The sequence below is a fragment of the Quercus suber genome, unplaced genomic scaffold, assembly GCF_002906115.3.
Source record: "Quercus suber isolate HL8 unplaced genomic scaffold, Cork oak 2.0 scaffold_873, whole genome shotgun sequence".
Taxonomy (NCBI): domain Eukaryota; kingdom Viridiplantae; phylum Streptophyta; class Magnoliopsida; order Fagales; family Fagaceae; genus Quercus; species Quercus suber.
The window spans coordinates 49,389-75,490 of record NW_027070303.1 but is presented as its reverse complement, the minus strand read 5'-3'; the positions used below and the strand labels follow the sequence as shown (position 1 = coordinate 75,490).

Here is a 26,102-nt window from a genome sequence, read left to right as displayed (position 1 = left end):
CTCACTGTACTATTTCAACTAACTTTTACTTTTATCTACAGTATTTTCAACAATAATTTTTCAGTTTTAATAAAATAAGCAATATCCAAATACACCCTAAGTGTGTGTTTGGCAAAAATTAAAAAACCAACTTATTTTACTATTTAGCTTATTTTTGCCACTATTCATGGACCCTACTGCACTTTTTTAGCACTATTCATGAATTACACTATACTTTTTCAACTAATTTTTACCTTTATTTACAGTACTTTTAGGAAAAAGTTTTCAGTTTCTGAATCCCAAACAAACCATTCAAAAGATGAATTCCAACTAGGTCAACTAAAAAAGTCTCTTGTCATCCACTACATGACCTAGATTCAAATCAAGGAAGCCCCAAAATAGGATCTTAAGCACATGAATTAAGAGATTTGCTTAAAATTATAAACCAAAATCAAATCATAGGTCCAATGATCAATCACATTGAATTAAGATGAATGTCGCCAATAGCAATAGTTAAAAATACTGACAACATAAAGAACCACAATTCCATCTCAGAAAGAGTTCTATACCATTCTTTTCTTTTACTCATCTTTCCCACATTATCCCTAAACTCAAACATGAGTCAATCAAACCTCAATTGCAATCTAGATATACCTTTCCTCCTAGCTAAAAATCTTTTCTGCATAAGCAGCAAGCAATTAGTTAGATGCTAATTTGTCTGAATGAAAACATCAACTGGTCAACCATCGATCTTCAGCACCAACGTTGACTAAAGCATTAGCACCTAAGCAAGTAGAATCTCAAGCCACTTTGAGTAGCATATTCAATTTCTGGAGAAATTTTAACACGAAATAGCTGATTAAAATTGATAACCACATTAATGCCAAAATAAAATAAACAGAAACAAAGATTTGAAATGATTCAGGGCAACTTAAAATAAGATTCAAAGGAGCTGGAAGTTGACTTATATAAGGTTTCAAACTTTAGAACCAAATACAAATTATTCAATAGTCAAAACTGAAAGGTTAAATAAAAATAATAAAGTAATAAATAAAAAAGGGTGTACAAAAACACCATCACTTGAAGCAAGAGCCACTCATCAGGAGACCTTGTTTCCTCATGAAGCCTTCAGATCATCCAAGCCAACGCTAGCCTGTGCCAAGAGAGGAATTTTAATGAGCCTCAAATTATATATATATATATATATATGTATGTATGTATGTATATTTGTCTTTTTTAAATGTAAGATTTGTTTTTTTTTTTTGTAAAAAGATGACTCCTATGTGCAAAGGACATAGAGAAGCCTAAAGAATACAATTAAATCAAAATATCTATTGAAAATTCAGCACAATCCGTTTGCTTTACAACCCGAGGAAATAAAGTTGAATTAGACTATGACATTATCCTTCCAGTCCAATGCTAATATTTTTGCATTCATTCTGTCACACTTAAAACACAACTTTCCACCCCACTAGTTCAGTCTCAAACCTCAAACTCCCATTCTCACATTTGCTTTCTTCCTTAATCCTGGAGCACGTACGTCATTTCAAAAGTTGCTAAGAATAGAAATTAGTTTTCCCTCTACTTTCTTCTTAAAGTTTCCTACTCAGTCGCTAATAATAAATTTGTGCAATCAAAATATGCCCAGTCTCCAACACTCAAACTTTAACAACACATTATGTTAAAGCAAGCCAATCAGCTCCATAAGTATAGGACATCTTACCAGAAACTTGTGATTCTCTTCAAGAAAAGGATAAAAGTTGGTGCAAAATTTTTCTATGTCACCATAGATATCACCACTGCCCATCACCTCCATGAACTTCTTTCTATCTGGAGCAAGCTTCATGGCAACCTGCAAAGTATGCAACAAATCAAAAACTCTGAATGACAATATTCCCCTTTTACCTAATTAATACAATTCAAAAGTTCTAAAAGGTCACACCAACCAGAGAAAAGTCTGTAAAACAGGGGACAAATTGGAGCTAATTCTAAGTAAATACTATCCAAAAGTTTAAATCTCTCCTTCCCCATCTCTTAAGGCCAAAACTTACTTATTAAAGAAATAAAATAAAATAAAAAAAAGAATCCCAGTAAAGTTTCCACTTCTATAAAATAATTTCAGAATCACATTGAGGGGGTATCAAAGTCATTACAGTGAAACTTGAACTAGCAAGCCAGCCATGCCATTTTTTCAGGGTCTTTCCATAGGAATCGGAACAGGCCTGTGACATTGTCCAATCCTTATGCTCAAGTAAGTTGCGAAACAATTCCACCAAGAAATCCATCGCTCTGAAGATTTAAAATTGAAGGTATCACAATTTGAAAATAAATGAAACAGCAAATGGCAAGCATAAAACAAGCTCCCTCTGAGATTCTCATCTAGCTGCCTAAGATGATTTCAGATAAAAACCTTCCAGATAACAACAATGTTAACCATTACCTTTCTAATTGAAATCAATACTTTTTGGTTTGAACATGAATGATGAAGTCATCACTAATGGAAAATTCACAACTTAGTTTTAGCTTTTTAGAGCTCATTTTCAAAAGAGACAGGGATCACACACACACACAGAGTACTATTCTATGCATCTTTCATGCTCATTTTCTTTTTTTATTTTATAGGTGCAAGCCATAGTGTGTGCATCAGTTTACTAATATCTTCAAAGTATTTTCTTGCACATTTGTGTGTAGGTTTGTTAAGATTTAGAATAAGACCTCAAAGTTCTGTTTCATCCAATATACTTCTCTATAAGTGAACTATGTAATGATACACATTTCTAATTTCTTGAATGCCTTACATGTTAAAAAAATGTATTACTTCTCTTTTTTGATAAATAACAAGCTTTATTAATGAAGAATGTATTACTTCTCTATTTCACTGTGTATTTGAATGTCCAGATGCAACAAACAGGCAGAAATTATTAGTATCATTCACCTTGTCAACCAAAGAAGACCATTGGTGCAACTGGATGATCCCTTCGCTGTTTTAGATGCAACCTCTGCTCTAACCATGCTATATAGGTGGTTGAATTCAGATGGATTTGAAGAATATTTAGACTCCAGTCTCTACAAGAAAAAGAGAAATACGTATGGAGTAGGAACATACTGCCTTTAAAACTCAACAAGACAAAAAGTTTACTTTAGTTTAGAAATAACAAAAAGGTCATTCTAATCACATTGATGCACTTATTGCAGATCATTCCATATGTCCTAGTTTGGTGACCTATAAAAGATATCTACCATTACCCAAGCAAGCTCTAAGTTAAGGCAGAAATAGCAAAGGAAAATGAACTCTTAAAAATATTTAAATTGTACTAGCAAAAACAAAAGTGAAGCTCAAAATCTCCATCTTTATCAGCTTTTGCTGTTCAAGGCAAGCTAGGCATGCATTCAATTGAAATGACACCAAAAAAAAAATCTTTGCAGAAGATAAAAGTAACTCATCCTCAACTATTGTGCTTGAATGGATAAAAAGACATGATAAGGACATCTTACCGAGATGTTTCCACCAATATCACTTTTGACAAGGGCCATAGCAGCTCCAAACTTTTCTGCCATCAGAAAGAATGGAAGAGTTCAATTTTTTATCTGGGAAACAAGCCCATAACAAGCAAGCACCCATACCATATAATCAGTGATTAAATAGACTTTATCATACTCGCATGACAAAAACACCAGTTAAATAACAGTGGGCACAAAGTTGTAGAAGTGAATGTTCTAGTGTTAAAAAAATGCCTGATTCAAATCAGAATAGGTCTTGAAAGTTTAAGACTAAATTGCAGTTGCTACGTTCGACGTGACAAATGACAATGGTTCCACCTTTGGATATTGTTTCCCAATATACCCATTATGCTATGCAACTAAAGGGAGCGAAGAATGCACCTATAACAGGTAGTATCTGCTTGCACACTTCCAGGAAAGGCTGGGCCAGGATTTCCCCTTGCTCGGACTTCACATGCTTCATTCCTTCCAAAGCAGGAGTGAAGACTGTTCCCTCCATCTCTATGCTCTGCTGCATAAATCAGCCCAAGTAATTTTAAAAGGGGGAAAAGAGTCAATTGGCCTCTGATTTCAAAATCAAGGAGAGAGGAGAAAGGCACAAAGCTTCAAAAGGGTGAGAAGGGAATCATGGCTAAAATAATCAAATTCAAAAATAGAAAGCATGGTTATTAAAATCTTACAATTTTATAATACTATGATTGTACCGATCCACAAAATTGTTAGATCTTGAACTGTATCTATATAGGTCCATATATACATAACGTGTTTAAGGCACACCAATTTAGATTTTAAAATTTTATTATTAGAGCCAAAAAAAATTTAGAAGGGGATGTTTATTCTTTTTATAACAAAAATTCCAAATCAATTAGGGTATTATATTTTGTCACAATTGAAAGTAAAGAGAAACTTTAGCAAAGATTCAACCTTTTTTCTGATGAAGCTCAATCAAGCAAGATAGTAGCTTCATCTACACTAACAGAAGGACCTTGTATTAAAATTTTTCCAACCCCATAGTCTTGTTCTTCTTGTTTTAGGCTAATTTGGGATAATGGATGCTCATTAGTTTGAAACATAAAGTTATACATGCTAAATTTAATAGCTTTCAGCATTTTTACACTTTCAGCTTCAAATTTTCAAAAATTCTATATATATATATATATATAAGATACTTAGTCATGTAGGGTAGCTATAACTAGAAGTTAATCATAGAAGTTAATTAATAGAACTCTTAAGTTTGTAAAATCTTAGGATCCTTGACTTAATCCTAAGATCCCAATTTGAAAACCCTCAAACCGATCATAGGTAAATTCCTGGTTTTAACAAGAGAGGTTGAAATTTTGAAAAATTCACCAAACCCATGATTTTGAAATTAAATTTACAAAGCAAAATTGACCCAGATAATAATTCAAACTAATCTAGACCTGAATATTATTAGTTTATAGAAAGAAACACAAAAGAAAGTGAAAAGGCATTTTTGAATCAAAATACGAACTATATATAGCGCTCAAAGCTGTATAAAAAAATTTTTAAAAAAAAAAAAATAAAAAAAATTTAGAAGGGGATGTTTATTCTTTTTATAACAAAAATTCCAAATCAATTAGGGTATTATATTTTGTCACAATTGAAAGTAAAGAGAAACTTTAGCAAAGATTCAACCTTTTTTCTGATGAAGCTCAATCAAGCAAGATAGTAGCTTCATCTACACTAACAGAAGGACCTTGTATTAAAATTTTTCCAACCCCATAGTCTTGTTCTTCTTGTTTTAGGCTAATTTGGGATAATGGATGCTCATTAGTTTGAAACATAAAGTTATACATGCTAAATTTAATAGCTTTCAGCATTTTTACACTTTCAGCTTCAAATTTTCAAAAATTCTATATATATATATATATATAAGATACTTAGTCATGTAGGGTAGCTATAACTAGAAGTTAATCATAGAAGTTAATTAATAGAACTCTTAAGTTTGTAAAATCTTAGGATCCTTGACTTAATCCTAAGATCCCAATTTGAAAACCCTCAAACCGATCATAGGTAAATTCCTGGTTTTAACAAGAGAGGTTGAAATTTTGAAAAATTCACCAAACCCATGATTTTGAAATTAAATTTACAAAGCAAAATTGACCCAGATAATAATTCAAACTAATCTAGACCTGAATATTATTAGTTTATAGAAAGAAACACAAAAGAAAGTGAAAAGGCATTTTTGAATCAAAATACGAACTATATATAGCGCTCAAAGCTGTATAAAAAAATTTAAAAAAAAAAAAAAAAAGAAAAAAAGATGAGTAATCATCGTATTCGAAACAGCACGACATTATGCGACGGACATTGATCTATAATTATCGATAATTTCCTATAAATAGCGTAAATATAAACATTTTTCATATTTACAAAATTTGAGTACTTCAGTTTTCTTAGAAACCAAACATAAAAAGAGAGATCAGAAAATTGAAAAGATGGATCATCAACAATCACAAAGATCATAATAATAATAATAATAATAATAATAACAACAAATTATTCAAAGAGAGAGAGAGAGTGAGAGACGTACAGTTGAGATTAAGTTGATCTGAAAGAAAATTGCAGAAAGAAAATATGAAAATATGGTTACAAGAAAAGATGAGAAAGGCAGAGGAAAATGTGGGTTTTGATTCGAACCTTTTTTTTTTTTTTTTAACGATGGGAACCTTTGGAAGACCGATCGAGAGAGAGAGAGAGCGAATCGGATTCGAATTCGAATTCGGTTTCTATAACTGATTAATTTATTTATACCTTTTTAATTAAATTAATTGCAGAGAAACCGGTCGTGTCGGTTACTCGGTTTCACGTTAGTAGACCATGTAAAAAGTGTAACGTGTTGTTTTAGATCTGCTCCCAGCTTGCAACGCGCTAAGGTTTCAGTGACATCAACGAGCGGTCGCTCGCCCGGCCATGAATATGATAAAGCGTTTACGGGTGGGTGGTAAAATCCAATTATAAATATCTTCTCTATATTCTAATTTAATTTTCTTTACTTTTTTTTGGTAGGAAAAAAAAAATTAGGAAAGTCTGAACAGCATTAAGTAACAGAATCAACAACAGCAGGATTTAATATAAACAAAGAAATAATAATAATAATAGAATTCAGAGTACTACCCTTCTTTTTCTTTTTTTTGAGAGAACAGAGTACTACCCTTCTAATAATACAGTACCACATTTTTTTTTAGATAATCAAAATACATAATATCCTAATCAAGGGCGGAACTAGGGGTCGAGGGGGACAGTTGCCCCCTGTCCCGCCCAAAATATACCCTTAGTTATTATAGCTAATACTTATTAAATACTCTGCCTACTTTTTGTTTTTGGGTTTATTAAATGTCACTATATTTCTTTGGTCTTAAAATATAACACAATTTCTAAACGAACTATTGGGGAACCTTAAGTCCTCCACTAGCATGTCTTGCACTGAATTTTTTAGTTTGTCCCTACCATATTATAATTTGAATCTTTTATGGGTCCTCATTAACCAAAATAATAGAAATTCACATATATTACACTTAGTATTTATCTAACTATTAATAGTTTCATTCATAACTTGATTTTTGGCTCTAAAAAAAATTAAAAATAGATCATTCATGCGAGAAATATCTCAATAGATAAATACAATATTATGAATAAGCATTTTTTTTAGAGTTTTTTTTTTTTGTTCGTTTGTATAATTACATTAAATATCACTTAGTATTTAAATGAATAGCTTTTAATTTTTCAAATTGGTCTCAAATATTATATATTCACATAATGTGTGTAAGTGCGTGTATCATATATAAAATTTGCCCCCATCAATTCAAATCCTAGCTCTGCCACTGATCCTAATCTCGAGTTGAACCTTTTCTGACCAATGCATCAACAGTCAACACACTTGTTTGCTTCACAAAAATAGTAACTCATTTTTACTTGAAAAATATGGCTGACGAGAGTCTTGCAATTCAATATGAGAGAAGCATGATGTAAATTATTACTATACTCCTCTATTATACAACCAAAAATAAGGTAGAAAATTTCTTAGTTTTTTTATAAAATTGCAATTTGTATTCTTACAGTCTGGACCAGTTTTTACCATAGTAATATGGACTCTAAAGTTTAAATTTTGGATAGTTTAAAATATTATTTTAATTTTTAAAATTTTACCCGAAGTTTTTTTTTGGTTCTTAAACTTTAAAATGTTTTCTTTTTCTCTTTAAACTTTGCAATAAACAGTTTTTTCTAGTAGTTTAAGGGCAAAAATAAAAACAAAAAATTTTAAGTTGAAAAATGAAAAGTGAAACGTTTTCAATAGTTTAAGGACAAAAATGAAATTCATTCAAATTTTTAGGATGAAGATAATATTTTTAGGGGTAAAATATCATTTTCGTCCCTAAACTATCACAAAAGTTCGTTTTTCGTCCCTAAACTTTCAAAAGTTCTATTTTCGTCCCTAAACTATCACAAAAGTTCGTTTTTTGTCCTTAAACTTTCAAAAGTTCTATTTTCGTCCCTAAATTTTCAAAAGTTCTGACGGAATGCTGACGTGGCTTAACAGAGTACTGACGTGGGAGGGACGAAAATCAATACGTTTGGAAAAGTTTAAGGCGAAAATAGAACTTTTAAAAGTTTAGGGACGAAAAACAAACTTTTGTGATAGTTTAGGGACGAAAATAGAACTTTTGAAAGTTTAGGGACGAAAAACGTACTTTTGTGATAGTTTAGGGACGAAAATGATATTTTATCCTATTTTTAGCCTCTTGAATATGTGCTTCTAGCATTTGGTAGAGTTTGAAAAAAGGACCCTTCATCCAGATTAGTCGATAAATTTTTTTTAAATCTTATTTTTGATTCGTTTTCATTGTATATTAAAATTATTTCATTTTTTTTTTCTTCTCACTTGCTCAGGGTAATCAACTAAGTTCTCACAGCATTCTCAAAAAAAAAAAAATATATACATATATATATCTAAGGTCATGTTTGGAATTTTTTTTTTTTATCACTCATCACTTAAAATAACAAGGTTGTTTGGCACCATCACTCACTTCCTATCACTCAATATTTTTCACACTATTTGTGGGCCCCATACCTGTCACCTGGTGTAGCTTTTTTTTTTTTTTTAGTACCCAGAAACCCGAACTAGAAAGGAAAAAAAAAAGAAAAGAAACCCAGATCACCCGAATCCAGTGAAAGAAGAAGGGGGGGGGAGGGAAAGAAGAAGGAAGACACCTGAGACCAAATGGAGAAGAAAAAAAAAAGAAGAAGAAGAGAAGAAGGAAGACACCTAAGACTGAACGAAGAAAAAAAAAAAGGAAGAACACCCCAGACCGAACCCAGAAGAAGAAAAAAACAAGAAAAAGAAGAAGGAAGACACTTGAGACCGAACGGAGAAGGAAAAAATAAAATAAAAGAAGAAGGAAGACACCTGAGACCGAACCCAAAAAAAAAAAAAAAAAGTAGATTGGTCAAAAAGTGGCTGAGTTATGACAGTGGGTCCCCCATGTGTTTAATTACAAAAATGTCATTGAGTTATGAGTTATGGAAACTGAAAACAACCAAAATGTGTTTTTAATTTCCATAACTCATAACTCAAAAATCAGAGAATTGAGTTATAGAAACAGAGTTATCGTTTGCCAGACAACCTTTTTGCTATGGGTCCCACCATTTTTTAGTTATGAGTTATGGAAATAGAAAATTGAGTTGTGGAAATTATAAATCCAAACACCCCCTAAGTTTTCACAAGGACATTTAAGGCCTGTTTAGTTTAGGCCTATTTTGAGTGATATCACTGGAACCTATAATTCAGTGATGAAAAAACGTGGGACCTACATAATTTTTTTTGTTTGGATTGATTTCCTAATCTTGTTTTCATCACTCAAACTCAAAAATTTTGAGTGAGAGTGATGTAAACCAGAAACTCCAAAATGGTGTTTTCAGTTTCTAAGATAAATAACTCAGTGGCAAGATTGTAAATTTTTTACCTCTGTGGAGCCCATATGTGTTGATGGCATTATCTTTCTTACTTTATCCTCTCTCTTTCTTCTTCCACTTTTTTCTTTTTCTTTCTTTCTCCAGCTTCCCTCTTTCTCTGTTTTTCTTTCTTTCTTCCTTTCTCTAGTTCTTTATCTGGTTCTTTCTTTCTTTCTTTCTCTGGTTCAACCTAGTTTCGCTACCACCATCAAAACGAGAGCCTTGATACACCAAGACCATGATCACCAGTGCTGGGTTTTGATTTTGTCCCATCAAGTAACATCTCTCTCCAATCCAGAGATCAAGCTTCGCCAACGAATCGGATTGAGCCAAGACCAAAGATCAAGCTTCACCGGCAAATCGGACTGAGCCCAGGTCGGATTGTGAGACCTGATACTTCACAGAGATCGGAAGCTTCGCCGGTGAATTGGACTAAGCCAAGACCAGAGATCAAGCTTCGCTAGCGAATCAAACCCAGAGCTCTCCTTCTCCTTTTTTTTTTTTTTCTTCACGCGGTGATGGCTATAACAAGGTGAGACCTGATGCTTCTTCTTCTTCTTTTTTTCCTTCTTCAATCAAACACATTTGGTTAAGGGCTATTGGTGGGTTTGAATTTTTGATTCATTCGGATTTTTTGGTGGAGGCTGAGGGCTGTTGGTGGTGTGGTGTGGTGGTGGTTGTGGTTGTGGATTTTTGGGTTTGCCGTTGGTGGTGGTGGAGCTGGGTTTGAAGAGCAGGAAAAAAAAAAAAAAAAGGAACACGGGTAGCAACCATATTTTTCTATGTAGTGTCAATGGGTGGGTCCATTATTTTGGCAAAAAGTGAAGTTAAAAAACTGAGTTACATGATTGAATTTTGTGACCAAACAAAAGTGTTAGATTTTTTGAGCAATAGTGGAGTTTGAGTTATGAAAATTGAGTACTGAGTTATGAAAACTGAGACAACCCTAAACCAAACCCCTCAATCACCACGAAGCTTTCGAATCAAAAGTTATTTCATTGGTCATAATTGTAAAATTATAAATCTTTTTTATAGAAAATTTTAATTTTTTGTTGACTTACTTGTTTTCATTATATATTAAAATTTTGTATTGTAAATGAAAATACCGAAGAAACTACTCGCCAACTTAAGGTGCAATTCTTAAGAATGAATATTTCCACTAAAAAATCTATTATTAGCATTGAGTAGATTAAGGTGCAATTCATATTAATTATTTAACTTATTTTCTTTACCTAACATGTTAGGTTTAATTAATTCCTAAAACTTTACATATATAGTTACCTTTTTAGGTAATCTAAATTTATTTACATTTTACATGTATCATATAAACCTGATGAGATTGAAAACGACATAACGTGATATGATCCCATGTAGTGTTTTTTAAAATTCTTTAGTGAACAATTTTGAAATATATAACCATAAGAAAATTATTTATTTATTATTTAATCTAGACCGTGTAAATTGAAGATTTTTACATATTATTTAACATTTTCCTTTTGAATGTTTTATTTATTTGTATTGAAAGGAAAATAAAGACAACATAATTAATTTTCTTTCTTTTTTTAATGTGAAAAATACAAGTCATACCAGTCGGACTGATCCTTAAAAGACCAAATTATGGTAATAAATTTAACAATCTGTTTATTTTTTATACAAGATAGAATTTTTACTATAGTCTAATTTAAGTGTATATGTGTGTGTGAAGCTCCTCTCTAGAGACTTGAACCCCGATCCTTNTAAAAGACATCAAGGTCTGTTTAGTTTAGGCTATTTTGAGTGATATCACTGGAACCTATAATTCAGTGATGAAAAAACTGGGACCCACATAATTTTTTTTGTTTGGATTGATTTCCTAATCTTGTTTTCATCACTCAAACTCAAAAATTTTGAGTGAAGTGATGTAAACCGAAAACTCCAAAATAGTGTTTTCAATTTCTAGATATAACTCAGTGGCAAGATTGTAAATTTTTTACCTCTGTGGAGCCCATATGTGTTGATGGCATTATCTTCTTACTTTATCCTCTCTCTTTCTTCTTCCACTTTTTTCTTTTTCTTTCTTTCTCCAGCTTCCCTCTTTCTCTGTTTTTTTTCTTCCTTTCTCTATTCTTTATCTGGTTCTTTCTTTCTTTCTTTCTCTGGTTCAACTAGTTTCGCTCCACCATCAAACGAGAGCCTTGATACACCAAGACCATGATCCCGTGCTGGGTTTTGATTTTGTCCCATCAAGTAACATCTCTCTCCAATCCAGAGATCAAGCTTCGCCAACGAATCGGATTGAGCCAAGACCAAAGATCAAGCTTCACCGGCAAATGGACTGAGCCCAGGTCGGATTGTGAGACCTGATACTTCACAGAGATCGGACCGGTGAATTGGATAGCCAAGACCAGAGATCAAGCTTCGCTAGCGAATCAACCCAGAGCTCTCCTTCTCCTTTTTTTTTTTTTTCTTCACGCGGTGATGGCTATAACAAGGTGAGACCTATGCTTCTTCTTCTTCTTCTTTTTTTTCCTTCTTCAATCAAACACATTTGGTTAGGGCTTTGGTGGGTTTGGATTTTTGATTCATTCGGATTTTTTGGTGGAGGCTGAGGGCTGTTGGTGGTGGTGGTTGTGGTTGTGGATTTTTGGGTTTGCCGTTGTGGTGGTTGTGCTGTTGGTGGTGGTGGAGCTGGTTTGAAGAGAAAAAAAAAAAAAAAAGGAACACGTAGCAACCATATTTTTCTGTAGTGTCATGGGTGGGTCCATTATTTTGGCAAAAAGTGAAGTTAAAAAACTGAGTTACATGATTGAATTTTGTGACCAAACAAAAGTGTTGATTTTTTGAGGATAGTGGAGTTTGAGTTATGAAAATTGAGTACTGAGTTATGAAAACTGAGACAACCCTAAACCAAACGGCCCCTCAATCACCACGAAGCTTTTGATCAAAAGTTATTTCATTGGTCATAATTGTAAAATTATAATCTTTTTTATAGAGAAATTTTAATTTTTTGTTGACTTACTTGTTTTCATTATATATTAAAATTTTGTATTGTAAATGAAAATACGAAGAAACTACTCGCCAACTTAAGGTGCAATTCTTAAGAATGAATATTTCCACTAAAATCTATTATTAGCATTGAGTAGATTAAGGTGCAATTCATATTAATTATTTAACTTATTTTCTTTACCTAACATGTTAGGTTTAATTAATTCCCAAAACTTTACATATATAGTTACCTTTTTAGGTAATCTAAATTTATTTACATTTTACATGTATCATATAAACCTGATGAGATTGAAACGACATAACGTGATATGATCCCATGTAGTGTTTTTTAAAATTCTTTAGTGAACAATTTTGAAATATATAACCATAAGAAAATTATTTATTTATTATTTAATCTAGACCGTGTAAATTGAAGATTTTTACATATTATTTAACATTTTCCTTTTGAATGTTTTATTTATTTGTATTGAAAGGAAAATAAAGACAACATAATTAATTTTCTTTCTTTTTTTAATGTGAAAAATACAAGTCATACCAGTCGGACTGATCCTTAAAAGACCAAATTATGTAATAAATTTAACAACCGTTTATTTTTTATACAAGATAGAATTTTTACTTAGTCTAATTTAAGTGTATATGTTTGTGAAGCTCCTCCTAACTTTATATGACTAAAACTTGATTGGCCCATCCTATTTGCTAGGTCTACTTTCATATTTCTCTCTCTCTCTCTCTCTCTCTCTCTCTCTCTCTCAAAGAAAATGATGAGGATGAAATTATTATTTCATATTTTTAGTTTGTGAATTTTTTTAGAGAATTGTTTTAATTGCATAAAGTCTTTTTAGGCTATTCATTTATTTTATGGGATTTAGGTTATTAATTTGATATGACATGAACTAATTAAACAGCTTAAACCAACTAACACATATGGCAAGTTTAAGTGACATTTAATGGCATGCTCATCAACAAATATTGACAAAAGAACTTTTTTTTTCCCCTAAATGCTTAGTAATGTTATGGGTACATATCCAAAATTTGAAAATTTGGGAGGGAAATTAAAATGATTTCAAACTTTAAGAGTGTAAATTACAATTTAGCCTAATATTTTAATATAACTTATGGGTAGTACATTGTCAACAATAGATCTATATGAACATAATGTTATATTAATCATAGGCAAAAAACCCATTTTAGTCCCTACATTTTCATGCGATTCCTACTTTGGTCCGTAACTTCTTCCTTTTTCATCGATTTTAGTCCATATCCTAGAAAACGTGTCTCATTTTAGTCCTTGATGTTACATCAAAGACAGAAATTGCACAGCTGGCAAACGGAAAAAATTAAAAATATTAAAATAATGCCCACTGTGTCCACGTGGCTTTCCACGTCAGCCTCTAAATTTAAAAAAAAAAAATTTAATTTATTAATTTTAACTAAATAAAAAAATAAAAACCAAACTCAGCAAGAACAACAAATTTAAAACCCAGCAAGAACAAGATCAACAAAACACAAACCTAGTAAATTTAAAACCCAAAAAATTAAATTCAAACTCATATTTCAAATCCCCACACCACCAAAACATCAAACACAAAAATCAAATCCAGATTTTCGGCCCCCAAACTAAAAACTGAAAACCCAAATTTTCTTATACTTTCTGAGAAACCAAACACAAACCTCATATCCAAACTATAGAGTTGAAACCAAACCACCTCCAACCTCAAATTCAAAACTATCAAACCCAAATGAAATCAACCTCACCTAACAACAAAACCATCTCCTCTCTTAGTCGACTCTGCTTTCTTCTTGCTCATGTTTGCTTGGGATGTGGGTTTGCATGGAGGTGCTTTCATGGTGGAGATCGTGGGTCTTGGGTTTTGGGTCTTTGGTCATGTGGGGTGAGGTCTCCACAGCAGAGGAAGAGGCCGTAAACTGAGGTCTCTAGGTTTTGGCCAATAGTGTTGTTGTAGGAGCCATTTTCACGCGTGGAATTGGAGGAAAGGGAAAAGAGCAGATCTTTTAGGTTAGACTGGTAGATGGAGTAGGGGATGAATGTGGTCTAATTTGAACAGATATGAAAGCGGTAACTAGGGAGTAAGGAAGCTGAGCCAAAAAAGGACCAGATTTACCATAGAGATGCTTAAAGAAACCATGCCTACTTTTTTGTTTCTCGTATTTTGTTCTTACTTCAGGATTAGCTTTATAGGGGCTGTTATTGCTTCTCGGAGTGTATTGGTGGTGTGGGGTGTTTGAAATATGGGTTTGAATTTAATTTTTCAGCTGTGCAATCTCCGTCTCTGATGTAACGTCAGGGAATAAAACGAGACACGTTTTCCAAGATAGGGACTAAAATCAGTGAAAAAAAATGTTAGGGACCAAAGTGAAAATCGCGTGAAAATGTAGAGACTAAAATGGGTTTTTTGCCTTAATGTATTATATGTAAATTCGTATAACACTTTTTTTTTTTTTTTTTTTAGGTTCCTGATAATATTGCTCATTGGTTAGATTGATTTGGTGGATTACTTAGGAGGGACGCTTAAATTATACTACATGTATTCTATTCTTAAAATTATCAAATATGGATTAAGTTACTTACTGGGCTCCTATTATTTCATAATTAAAAAGAAAGTGAATATTACAACTTACCTAATGTGGTTTGGTCCCAACTCCCATCACAGTTTCATTTTCAATATTTCTATTTTTAAGTTTGACACCTTAAAGTTTTGATTAAAATACAATATATATAGTTTTATCCAAATTAATATGTTTTGCATTTGTAGAAGGAAAAAAAAAAAAAAAAACCTGCCCCACAATTTCCCCCTTGCGATTCAACAATCACAGTTTAATCTCAATAGGCTTTTTATTTTTTTATTTTTTTTGGGTAAACAAAAATGGGAGTTAGCTAAGTTACGCCAAGCTTTGGGCAGGGTGCTCAGGTTAAGACCTGCAGGTCAACACTTATGGATACCCACCAACGAAAGATTGCTGGCAGTGAGACTCAAATTTTAGTTGGTTAGACGAAGCGATATAGTTTCACTTTTAACGGTTTCTACTAAAAAAAATGATGTGACATTTAACAGAAAATATGGACGAAGGAGTTGTTGTTGTAAACAAAATAAAACTTCAAGGGCCAAAATCCAAATTCTGAAACATTAGGATGTAAAATCCAAACACTCCCAAACTTTGGAGGATAAAATCAAAATTTTGAAGCTTTAGGATGTAAAATCCAAGCATTTCCAAACTGCAAGAGATAAAATACAAATTTTGAATTTCATGGTGTAAAATCCAAACACCCTTAAAGTTTAGGAGTATGGTTTGTAATTTAGCAAAAAAAGAAATATTACAACTTATTTTATAACTCAATTGGTTAACACCTCCTAATATTTCTAATAGAGATATCTAGGATTCTTATTTCCCTTCCCTCGACTATGAAATCATAAAAAATAAAAAATGAAAGATATAGTTAGAGTTAAATCCAGATTAGCATATTTTGCATTTTGGGAACAAATTTACCCCATGATCTAGCAAATTAGTTAATGTCACAAACTTTTCAACTAAAATCCTAAAGTTTGGATTAAAATAAAATTATTAAGGTTCATAGACTCATAATACCCAACATATGGAAACAAAAGTTTATTAAGGGTTTGTTTAGATACTGCTTATTTTGCTGAAATTGAAAACTTATTATTGAAAATACTGTAAATAAAGATAAAAATTAGTTGAAATAGTACAATGGAGCCATGAATAATACCAAAAAGTATAGTGGGGCCCATAAATAGTAACAAAAATAAGCTGAATAGTGAAATAATTTATAATTTTCATTAATTCCCAAACGCACACTAATTTATATTGCTAAGTGTGCGTTTGCGTACAGAGTTTTCTGCGTTTGCATTTTTTTAGTGGGTTCCATGGGTATTGTTCATGGACCACTAAGAATTGAAAAATGCAGCCATGGGTTTTGCTACAGTGTTTTACCTTTAAAAAATTATTTTATTACAGTATTTTTAATAATAAATTTTAAATTTTTAGCAAATAAACAGTATCTAAATAGATCCTAAGTAAGCTATTTTTTTTTCTTCACCGTAAACATTTTTTTTTTAGTTAAAGAGTAATTTATGAAACAAGATATTTGAGTTAAATGATTGAGTCATGAAAAGATTGATTTGACATAAAGTGTACTATAAACAAAATAATAAAGAGAAGATATACTCTTTTTGAGGCCAAAATGTTAAGGACAAGATATTTAGTAATATATTATTGTTTGTAAAATATTTAGCAATTTATCATATTTTTAAAATTTGAGTTTGTCATCAAATTTGTCATGTTATTTTTTTATGGAACTCAAGTTACATTAAAAAATTTTCATGAAACTCAAGTTTGTGAAACTTGAGTTATACAATAAACCTGAGTTTCACAAATTCAAATTTTAAAAAAGTGATAGATTTCTAATGATTTCACAAATAGGGGTAGATTCATATATATTTTACCATATAGTGTATTCGGCCATTTTGGCCCTCTTTTCCACTAAACTTTATTTTTTGGGGGGATGAAATTTGAGTTCATTACTAATCAACCAAAGTCACAACGTTACAAAATCATTCATGGTACATTACCAAAAGGTCTAATGCAAAAGTAGAAAAAACTTCAAACTGACTGAAGGCTGTCACAAATTCCTGGTGTTGCTCGACTCCCTTTCTAGATAGAGCATGAGTACACTAGTTTACTTCTTTATAACAGTGTATGATTCCCTGTGGTATTTGGCTCAACAACTCCCTGCAGTCATCAACAAGCAAATAAATTTCATCATTGAATTCGGTTCTGTAAGTCATCGAGGACACTATTCCTTGGTTCTTTATTAGCATCATCATTGTACATGCCCAATTTAAGCCTGACATTTCTTTTACTGGATCAACTGAAAAGACAACCTTGTAAACCCAAAGTATGATTCAATGGACCTCCTCGTCCAATTTAGTGCCAGCTCTAAAAAGCCCGGTTAGTTTTGTACCATAGTTTCATTACACCTTTGGCTTAATAAAGGTTTGCAAAGCAAAGAAGGAAAATGAATCAAGCATTAATCATCAAATTCCAAAATGGAAAGGATAGTTTATTGTAAATTCTCCCTAAGGATCTGATCAAAACGTTTCCTTAATCTCACTGAACAAAAATGGCCGATACAATATTATTTTCATTGAACATTGGCTGGGTATTTAATTGCATTCTTGACAATTTTCTTGGAGGCAGCATCACCAAGATCAATGCCACATATATCAGCCAATCTGATGAGGTATAGCAGTACATCAGAGAGCTCCTCACCCAAATGCTCCTTATCTGATTCCTCCCAATTGGGCAAGCCTCTGTCCACCTCTCCCCTCCATTGGAATATTTCTGACAGCTCTCCCACTTCACCAACCTACACATGATGAGACAAACAATGAACAAGAAAGGAAGGAAAGTTGAAGATACTTAGCAACCATTGATTTACTTAATTACAATTGACATCATTGTTAGCAGTAAGGTATGCAAATGTACAATATTGGAACATCGCAAATTTATTTAGGTGGGTAGATAGTGGGGGAGAGGAAGGTAATGTTCAAATCACAAACATGAGGCACCACAAAGGATACCTTATCACCGGGCTATCACTTGAAACCTATAACACCCCCAATTTAACGGAAAAAAATAAAAATAAGAAGAGATTAAACATAGATAAGAGAAAAGGTCCACACTTGCACAACAATATACATTATGCACCAAGATGCTTAGTATCACTAAGTAATTGGCAGAAGCTGCCCTTTCAAAGAGTGAAAAGTATGATCTCCAATCTTATCCAAGCATGATCATTTGCAACAAAATTATAAAAGCAATAGCAGCCAAGCATGTTCCAGATGCCTTAAATGAGGAAAAGTATGGGTTAAGCCATGGACCGAGCGAAACATTAATCAATTAATCAGCATCAGATACACATACGCGTGCTATGTACACAAATTGATGTGAAATTAGATTTTCAACACAGTTTAACTAGAAAGAAAATAGCCTATCAACACACAAGTGGTAAGAGAGATTACCATAGCAAGAAGTAAATTCCTGGGGCTATGGTACTTCTCCCAATCTCTTGCCTTAGCAAATTCCTCTAGCTTCTTTGAGAGTTCTTTTAGACTAATGTCTTTGGCTTTCTCCTCTGCTATCACCTCTCCTTCTCCCATGCTTCAGTTTCTTGGGGTCTGCATGGAGAGAGAGAAGGAGTTCTTATAGCTTTTAAAGAGAAAAAAAGGTACATTGCTTCTTGAGGAATGATATCTTGTACGGGCCTATAGCAATAAAATTGAGAAAAACAGTGAGAACCAATGCATTTCCCATGGTTTATACATAAGATTCTATACGGCCTCCACCAAGCAAAATGGCCAACTTCAATGCATAAAATTGATAAAGAATATTCGATTTTCTTTATCAATTTTAACATGTCTAATGCTTATCTTTGAAAGAAAAAGGAAATTTGAGCTTACCAAATGTTAGAATAATATTTCTTAACAGCTTAATTTATCACCGAGTGCAACTGTCAGTTTTAAATTTACTACCATATATATAGACACAATTACACACCATCAATTTGAAATGAGGATGTACACGTTTTTAGTGATCCAACTACTCTTTGATTAGGTGGATCAATGTATTGGTTATTCTTAAATCCTAAGATTACTTAGGTTTTTAAATTGCAGTAATGGAACTAATTCAAACTTGTAATTTTTGACTCCCTATAGGGTGATCTTACTCTAATCTAAATGACACAAAGCACGTTACAACCACTTCAGGATGAGAATATTGTCTCCTAATAGAATGGACAGGTGAACCTCGTAGTTCTTGATCTTCCAAATTCCTAAACTGGAATGCAACATGGAAACCATTGGACCACAATATATGCTAGTGATCTACTAAAAATGTCATGAAATTTATGTCACGGATTAAATACAAAGATTTCAAATTAATCGATTTAAAAAATATATATAATTACAAAAATGAAGGAGAGGAATTTGAACTTTAGTTCACTTATAAAAGAAATCAGGCTGTGTCATTGAACTATAAGACGCTTGATATTAAAAATATTTAATTACTCATATAGTTGAACTGTTGGTTTTGTGGTGTCAAATTTACATACCACTTAGCTTTTGAAGGTGGCTAATTCAAAATCATTTTTGATATTGATCTTAGTGTGCAATGAATATAGCACTAGAAGAAGAAACATGTCTTACACGCAAAGAAAACATATTGCCCTCCTTTTTCCTATTCTGATTCTATTTCTTTTGAATTGCTATTGCATAGGCGCAATTATGCATGCCCCCTCGCCAGTTTTTTGATTGAGTGATACTAGGAATTATTCTATATTTATTATACAAATTTTACAAACTGATGCATCAACCATTCTTAAAAAAATATAAATAAAATGATGTATCAACTATTAAACATAACATAAAAAAGTAATTAAAAAAGTTTTAATTATGTTGTTAATATGGCACCAATTAAATTTATTGTCGTATCAATTTGTAAATATTTTATAATAAAATTGATAAAAATTTTAATTAATATATATATATATATTTGTGAAGACAAAGTCGAAAAGTTTTTTTTTTTTTATTTATTTTTATGAGACAAAGTCGAAAAGTTAGTAACCATGCAACTACAAATTGAAATTATAAATCGGCCATGAAATCCATCACCATATACTGCATATTGTTTATCAGATCCACCTGTATAAAATCCCATTAGGTGGGAGTGAAGTGGGATATAATAATAAAAAAAAAAAAAAAAAAGGTTATTGAGACTTCTGATGTCACCTTGGCTGTTGAAGAAATGAAGATCCTTATAAATGATACCTAACATTTTAAATATATTAATTTAGTCTTTAACATCTGGCAAAAAGTGTTTAGCTTTTAGCTTTTTACCTTTTATCTTGCATTCTACCAAATAAGCAACAAAAATAGTTTTTTTTTTTTTTTTAAATTAAGCCTAACTTTTTCTTTTGTCTCACCTTTTACAAATAAGTTATAGAAAACTACATGTAGGATGTCAAACTCAAGTTTAGTTATTGCAATGGATTCTAGTTAGCTCAATTAACAAAGTCTTTTGTCGTCAAATAAGAAATCTGAAACTCAAACTCTCTTATAAGCCAAACTAATTGTTTTAGCTTGATGAAGTTTACACCATAAATTAAAATTTTATCATATCCATTAAACAAAAATATAAAAAGAACATGTTAGGAACTTTTTGACATCAACTTAGAGTAAAAAAGACATCCGGGCATCATCAGTTTCCACTTAGGTTCCATGCTAGTACCAATTTTTATTTTAATTTTTTCTGCTTGTCATGTCATATTTTTCATTTATCAGTTTACACACATCTAAAAGGTGGACTAACTGAGACATTTGAAAAATTAAGGACCTTGCTAAAACTTTTTTTTTTTTTTTTGGTTGCTGAGAACAACCTTGTTAAAATATAGGACAAAGATCAAGGATCAAATGCATAATTAAACCTATATTATGCATACCCCTCTTTCTTTAATATCATTTTTCTTCTGCAATTTGAAACACTCGAAGCTTCTTTTAATAAGTAAATAAAAGAGGAATGGGAAGGGAGGATCAAAACATCTTTAAAGAGGACCATATGTCATTCTACTTCAAGCAGTGGAGGGTACATTCAAAGCAATTGGATGTGAAAAATTGTTTAGCAGATTTTTTAAGATACGAAACTGGGAATATTTAATTTTAAAATTGTAAAAAAAAAATGAAAAAGAAAAAGAAAAAGAAGAAGAAACATAATATAAGATGAATTCTTAAGCATAAAAGGGAGGCATAAGTTCTTCAAGCTATTATTATAAAACAAGCAAAAAAAAAAGACAGCCCACCCTCGCCTCACAGGCTCACACCACAGCAGTACAGCACAGCACAGCACCAAAAACGTACGGCACCAATAAGGAAGTCGCCACCACCGACACAAATATAGGTAACTAATGGCTCAATTGCACAATTAATGTTTTGTGGTAATGATGTTGCACCTTATTGGAGAATCATTTTTGAAAATTTTGAGTTTTAGAATGATTTGATATTCCTTTCAGTGATGTTACACTAGTTGGTGTCGGGCGTGTGAGCTTGCTTTAATATGCTGTTTGACCAAAGAAGATACAGGGAGAAAAACAAATGTGCATATATTTCACCATCTACTAATTTTATAATCAATACTAAAATTTAGCTTCATTCTATGCTAACTCATGGTGGCAACACGTATTTGTAATATTTTGACTTTAGAATAAATTAGTCGCTAACCCGTGCGATACACAGGATAGTTAAATTTAAAATCCTATATATTTTTAGTAACGGATAAAACAAATGTGTGTTTGCTTTTTAAACATCATGCACCTCTAAATTCTAATTAACATGGAATATGAGCTTAAAGGAAATCACATTTCAAATTTTCAATAAGAGCCTAGACCTCAAATTAATTTTAGGGGTTTTTAGTATTTCTGCAAATAGGAAAAAATTATAACTACCCATGGAATCAAAACGTTGTTTTTTTTTTTTTTATAATTTAGTATAATCAATTGGTTTTTAAGAACCAAGCTAGCTTTTAAGGAAATCCACCCTCTGAAGATACTCCCACACAGATTAGAAATTTAAGACTATCTTAACATTAAAAATAAAGAAAAAAGAAAAAAAACAACAGTAATTTATAAACAACACACTTGGTTATATCCTCATAAAAGGATACAATTAGAAGACAAAGTTTTGATTGAATATATTATATCCAAATAGAAAATTTTAGCAATTAGAAAATGCCTAACCTTGATTTGATTTCTCAAATGTAGCAACCAGAGAAGGAGTGCTAAAGAAGGAGAAAGTATGAACGGCTAAAACCGTAGCTCAAGAAAGAGAAGTTTTTTTTTTTGGGGGGGGGGGGGAAGCAATTCTTTGGTAGTTGATGTTGTATTAGAAGAGATGGGACTGTTTTAGAAAGAGAGCTTTTGATCGGTTTTTGTTTTTAGGGAGAAGGAGAGAGTTTTTTTTTTTTTAATCAAATTTATTTATTTAAATAATACTTATGTATAAAAATGTGAGATCTCTAAAAAGAGTCAAAGACACATTGCCCCATATTCGACAAGACATAAATTCAGGTAATAATTTTTTTTCTTTTTATTTATATTTAATACCTGCAAACTAGGCTACAATAAAGTTCCTCATGTTATAAATATAAATATGATGAGTTAGGTAGTCGGATCAGGGTTTGATCAAGTAAAGAAGTTTTATTTTTTTATTATAAGTATTTTTCAATACGAAAGTTAAAAAAGTTTGTTTCATTGTATAAGAATAAGAAATAGTGAAAAAAAGAGTTTGAAGAACTTTTGAATCAATCTAAACAAGAAAGTTAAAAAAAAAAAAAAAAAATTTCATTTGTAATCCTTATAGTTATTATGATTTTTATTTAACTTTTTTATTTAACTACATAATGCACTTTTCTTTTTCAAGCCATTCATACTAGCCATACTTCTTGACGGGACTGACGAAGTTCATGGACGCACTGACGATTCCATCAACGCGGACGATTCCATACTCAGGCTAGGTGAGTCGATCATACGCTTTACTAACGAACATATCCGGACCATTCAATGCAGGCAAAACGGTTCCAGAGACAACTGTACAGTCCGTTGAAAGGTAATAATGGCACACTAAAGGGCCTCAGGCGTTACAAAAAGGAGCATTAAAAACCTCTATAACTACCCAACGGCTAGAAGCCAGGAGAGGGTATATAAGCCTCCCACATTGCTGAAGAACAGGTACATACACACAGAAAACTCACTGAGACATTTTCTTAGTTCTTTCCAATTGCATTATTCAAACATTCTTTTACTAACTTTGGCATCGGAGGCGTTGTGGCAGGCACCACACCGTGTTCATCTCCAAGGGCTGGAAGATCGTCTCCGTCCGTCGAATAAGTACTGACGAGTTCACACTCATCAAAAAAAAAAAAAAAAACAACTACCAAAGATTAAAGAAAATCACTGCATAATCAATATACCAAGGATGGAAGAAAATCAGCCACCAAAGATTAAAGAAAATTGGCCAACCCCCACCGCATATACCAATGTCAACCATGATTAAACCATTATCAATATCATCCATATGATCTAACTATAGATCCCAATAACTTAACCATCACAATATAAGAAACTTACATCAGAAACCCCATTGAAAACCTGTATCAAAATCCACGATCAAGCCAGAGATCCAAGCCCATATCAGAATCTCCACTAAAAGTCCAGATCTGATTTGCGAGGAAGACTTGGGCAAAGATTGAATCGTTAGCGCGATTTCATGTTATCTACTTAATAGTTGTTGATAAAATAAAGCATATAAACAAAGAAGAATCATGTGAAGGAAGTACTGCCTAAACCTTACTGATCAAATTGTGAATACATCTATTTGAAAGGTCAAGAAAGGAAACACTCTCCAATTGATGGTCACCCTCATGGATACTGCTTGGATTATCCTTTCCATACACTCCTCCAGCACCAAATTTAGCGGTGAAACATGAGTTGTAAATTTCAAGCCTTTATATATAGCTGGTAGAGGAAGGCAGGGAAGAGCATCGGGTATTAGAAAAGTTTTATTACGTTTTTTGCGTCTTCCTTTTTTTTAAATTAAATTGTGTTGACGTGGAAAATTGTGAAAACTTCGAAAGCTTTGGTTTTATATACATATATAGATGACTTAGACATAGAAGACCAATCACACCTTAAGAAAATAGAGAGAGAACTCAGAAAATAATAATAATAATCTAAAGTTGTCATTCTAAGTTCTAACCGTTAGGTTGGATTAGGTTGGCTTTTACATTGACACCTATGTCAATACCTTCCTCCATATTTTCCTGATACAAACTTTTTCTTCAATTACAATCTATTTATCAAAGACTTTGACATGTAGATGTTCTCTAATTTCTTCCACAATCCTTGGCGCAGAAATCTCACTTAATAAACTATAATTTACCTTTAGGGCAAGACTCTGACATCATTGCCTTCATCTTAAGCTCTTTATATTCATCATTGGTCAAAATTATCGATTTCTTTGACTGCACTAGGATGTCTTTGATGGTACTTTGCCAAAACTTAAATGATTCTTCCCATCCAAAGGGTCCTCTTCAAACTTTGTGCGTCCCTATGGTATATTATTTTACTTTTTTATTTGTTGCGGTTGTATTTAATATATCTAAATTTTATAATACAAATTTTCTGTTTCACTTTTTATGTTACATGTTATGCTTTACCAATCATAACTTGTAATGTATTCATTTAACTTTAATTATAAAATAAACAAAGTTTAAAATGGAAAAAAAAAAAAAAATCAAACACATAGCAAATTGTGATTGATTGTAGATAAAGTAGAACACAAAAAATGAACAAATAATTTTTATTACTCAATTGGCAAAATAGGTAAATAGTTAATTAATCCTCTACATAACTAACAAAGTGCTCAGTAAGCAAGATTTTGAGGGGCTATTGTGGGGCCTGTTATTTAAAAGGGTATAGGAATCCTCAGAAGTGGGCTCAGGCCCAACGCCAATCCGAGGACGCTTAGTTATCCGAGGATAGTGTAAAGAATTATTGAGGGATAATATAGGAGAAAGGGATGGATATCGTGTATAGTGCATGACACACGTCCGAGGACATCAAAGTCCGAGGTGAACGTAACTTTCATTTTATTTAGGAGACTCTGCAAAGTTGTATCTGAACTGGAAATTGAGTATAAACCTAAGGAGGAGTCGGGGAAGGTAGCAAATATCTTCCAAGGCTATCACCTCCACATTAAATGCTTTCCAGCTAACCCTCTGGCCGCATTAATGTGGAGGTGATACCTGAACAGTAACTAAGCAGCTTTATGCCACTGAGCAAAGGTTTCGGTAGGTGCTGGATGGGAAGAAAGGAGTTCCCAAGATGAGAACTACACGTGTACGATGGAAATGGAGAAAAGAACGAGTATATAACATGGAAAGGATGATATTGAAGAGGAGAAAAAAAGAAAGAACGATTTCCATGCATAAGAGAGGCTCACTAAAACCTAGCCGAGAGAATTTTTCTCATACGATTAGCCTTACATATCCCTTATTAATTAGCGAATATAACCTTTCCTGTAGAACAGAACTAGTTCTTACCCATGCTCTAAAAATTTATTGTTTGGGCTTGTTGGGCTGAAAACCCATGCATATTCTGGGTCCATCCTATTTGAGTCCCTACAATTGGCGCGTCTGGGGAAGAACTTGATCTGTTGAGAAGGAAAGGCAAGCGTGATACTCACGACGGAAGGAGGAGTACCGCAGCAACCATTGACGAGTCCGCAACAGGTGGATGCTAATCAGCACCAGCAGAGTCTAGGGCTCTCAGCACAGTAATCCATTGTAGCCCACGAACACAGGGGGGAATTGTGGAGGAATACACGAACAATTAATATAGATAGAAGTGGCTCTCAGGGAAAGGCCATGTTTCCCCTGTAAAGGCAAAGGAATATGCAGCGTTGAGATTGACAAGTTGAAGAGGGAGTTGCGACATGAGCGACGGAGGCGTGAGGCTCATAACTCTGGGCACTCCTCTGAGGAGTCGGATGACACAGTTATAGGTGAAGGCGAGAACTCCA

At 32.6% G+C, this 26,102-nt stretch overlaps 2 protein-coding genes and 1 long non-coding RNA gene across 8 annotated transcripts; all 3 read right to left on the bottom strand.

The window, feature by feature from the left end:
• Window positions 1-916: 916 nt before the first annotated feature.
• Window positions 917-6,253, bottom strand: LOC112026418 (glycolipid transfer protein 1). Of its 6 annotated transcripts, none has more exons than XM_065767989.1 (8): window positions 6,142-6,230; window positions 6,035-6,052; window positions 3,862-3,991; window positions 3,475-3,530; window positions 2,915-3,045; window positions 2,133-2,268; window positions 1,703-1,831; window positions 917-1,132 (listed from the first exon to the last, which is right to left on the bottom strand). In XM_065767989.1, exons 3-8 carry the CDS (start codon window positions 3,977-3,979, stop codon window positions 1,097-1,099), a joined length of 606 nt encoding a protein of 201 aa, XP_065624061.1. In that variant the 5' UTR covers window positions 3,980-3,991; window positions 6,035-6,052; window positions 6,142-6,230; the 3' UTR covers window positions 917-1,096. The 6 variants fall into 6 exon arrangements, with proteins under 6 accessions (XP_065624061.1, XP_065624062.1, XP_023914870.1 ...); XM_065767990.1 differs by having other exon boundaries at window positions 3,862-3,988; window positions 6,142-6,228; XM_024059102.2 differs by lacking the exon at window positions 6,035-6,052 and having other exon boundaries at window positions 6,142-6,253.
• An 11,239-nt stretch (window positions 6,254-17,492) lies between these two features.
• LOC112021061 (uncharacterized) lies at window positions 17,493-18,782 on the bottom strand. The gene is made up of 2 exons (XM_024053629.2): window positions 18,498-18,782; window positions 17,493-17,842 (listed from the first exon to the last, which is right to left on the bottom strand). The coding sequence occupies exons 1-2, from the start codon at window positions 18,633-18,635 to the stop codon at window positions 17,618-17,620; spliced, it is 363 nt and encodes a 120-aa protein (XP_023909397.1). The 5' UTR covers window positions 18,636-18,782; the 3' UTR covers window positions 17,493-17,617.
• Window positions 18,783-23,454: 4,672 nt separating this feature from the next.
• Window positions 23,455-24,119, bottom strand: LOC136065186 (uncharacterized). Its single transcript, XR_010626822.1, has 2 exons — window positions 23,874-24,119; window positions 23,455-23,756 (listed from the first exon to the last, which is right to left on the bottom strand). It is a non-coding gene; the product is annotated as an uncharacterized LOC136065186 (long non-coding RNA).
• Between the last annotated feature and the right edge of the window lie 1,983 nt (window positions 24,120-26,102).

What these genes read in the sequence shown, in the direction of transcription:
- LOC112021061 (XM_024053629.2), bottom strand. Translation starts at nt 18,635, where the DNA reads ATGGGAGAAGGAGAGGTGATAGCAGAGGAGAAAGCCAAAGACATTAGT. An exon ending in GGAATTTACTTCTTGCTATG is followed by an intron (nt 17,843 to 18,497) that starts GTAATCTCTCTT and finishes CATCATGTGTAG; the next exon opens with GTTGGTGAAGTGGGAGAGCT.
- LOC112026418 (XM_024059102.2), bottom strand. Translation starts at nt 3,979, where the DNA reads ATGGAGGGAACAGTCTTCACTCCTGCTTTGGAAGGAATGAAGCATGTG. An exon ending in ATATTGGTGGAAACATCTCG is followed by an intron (nt 3,046 to 3,474) that starts GTAAGATGTCCT and finishes TTTTTCTTGTAG; the next exon opens with AGACTGGAGTCTAAATATTC. An exon ending in GGTCTTCTTTGGTTGACAAG is followed by an intron (nt 2,269 to 2,914) that starts GTGAATGATACT and finishes TTAAATCTTCAG; the next exon opens with AGCGATGGATTTCTTGGTGG.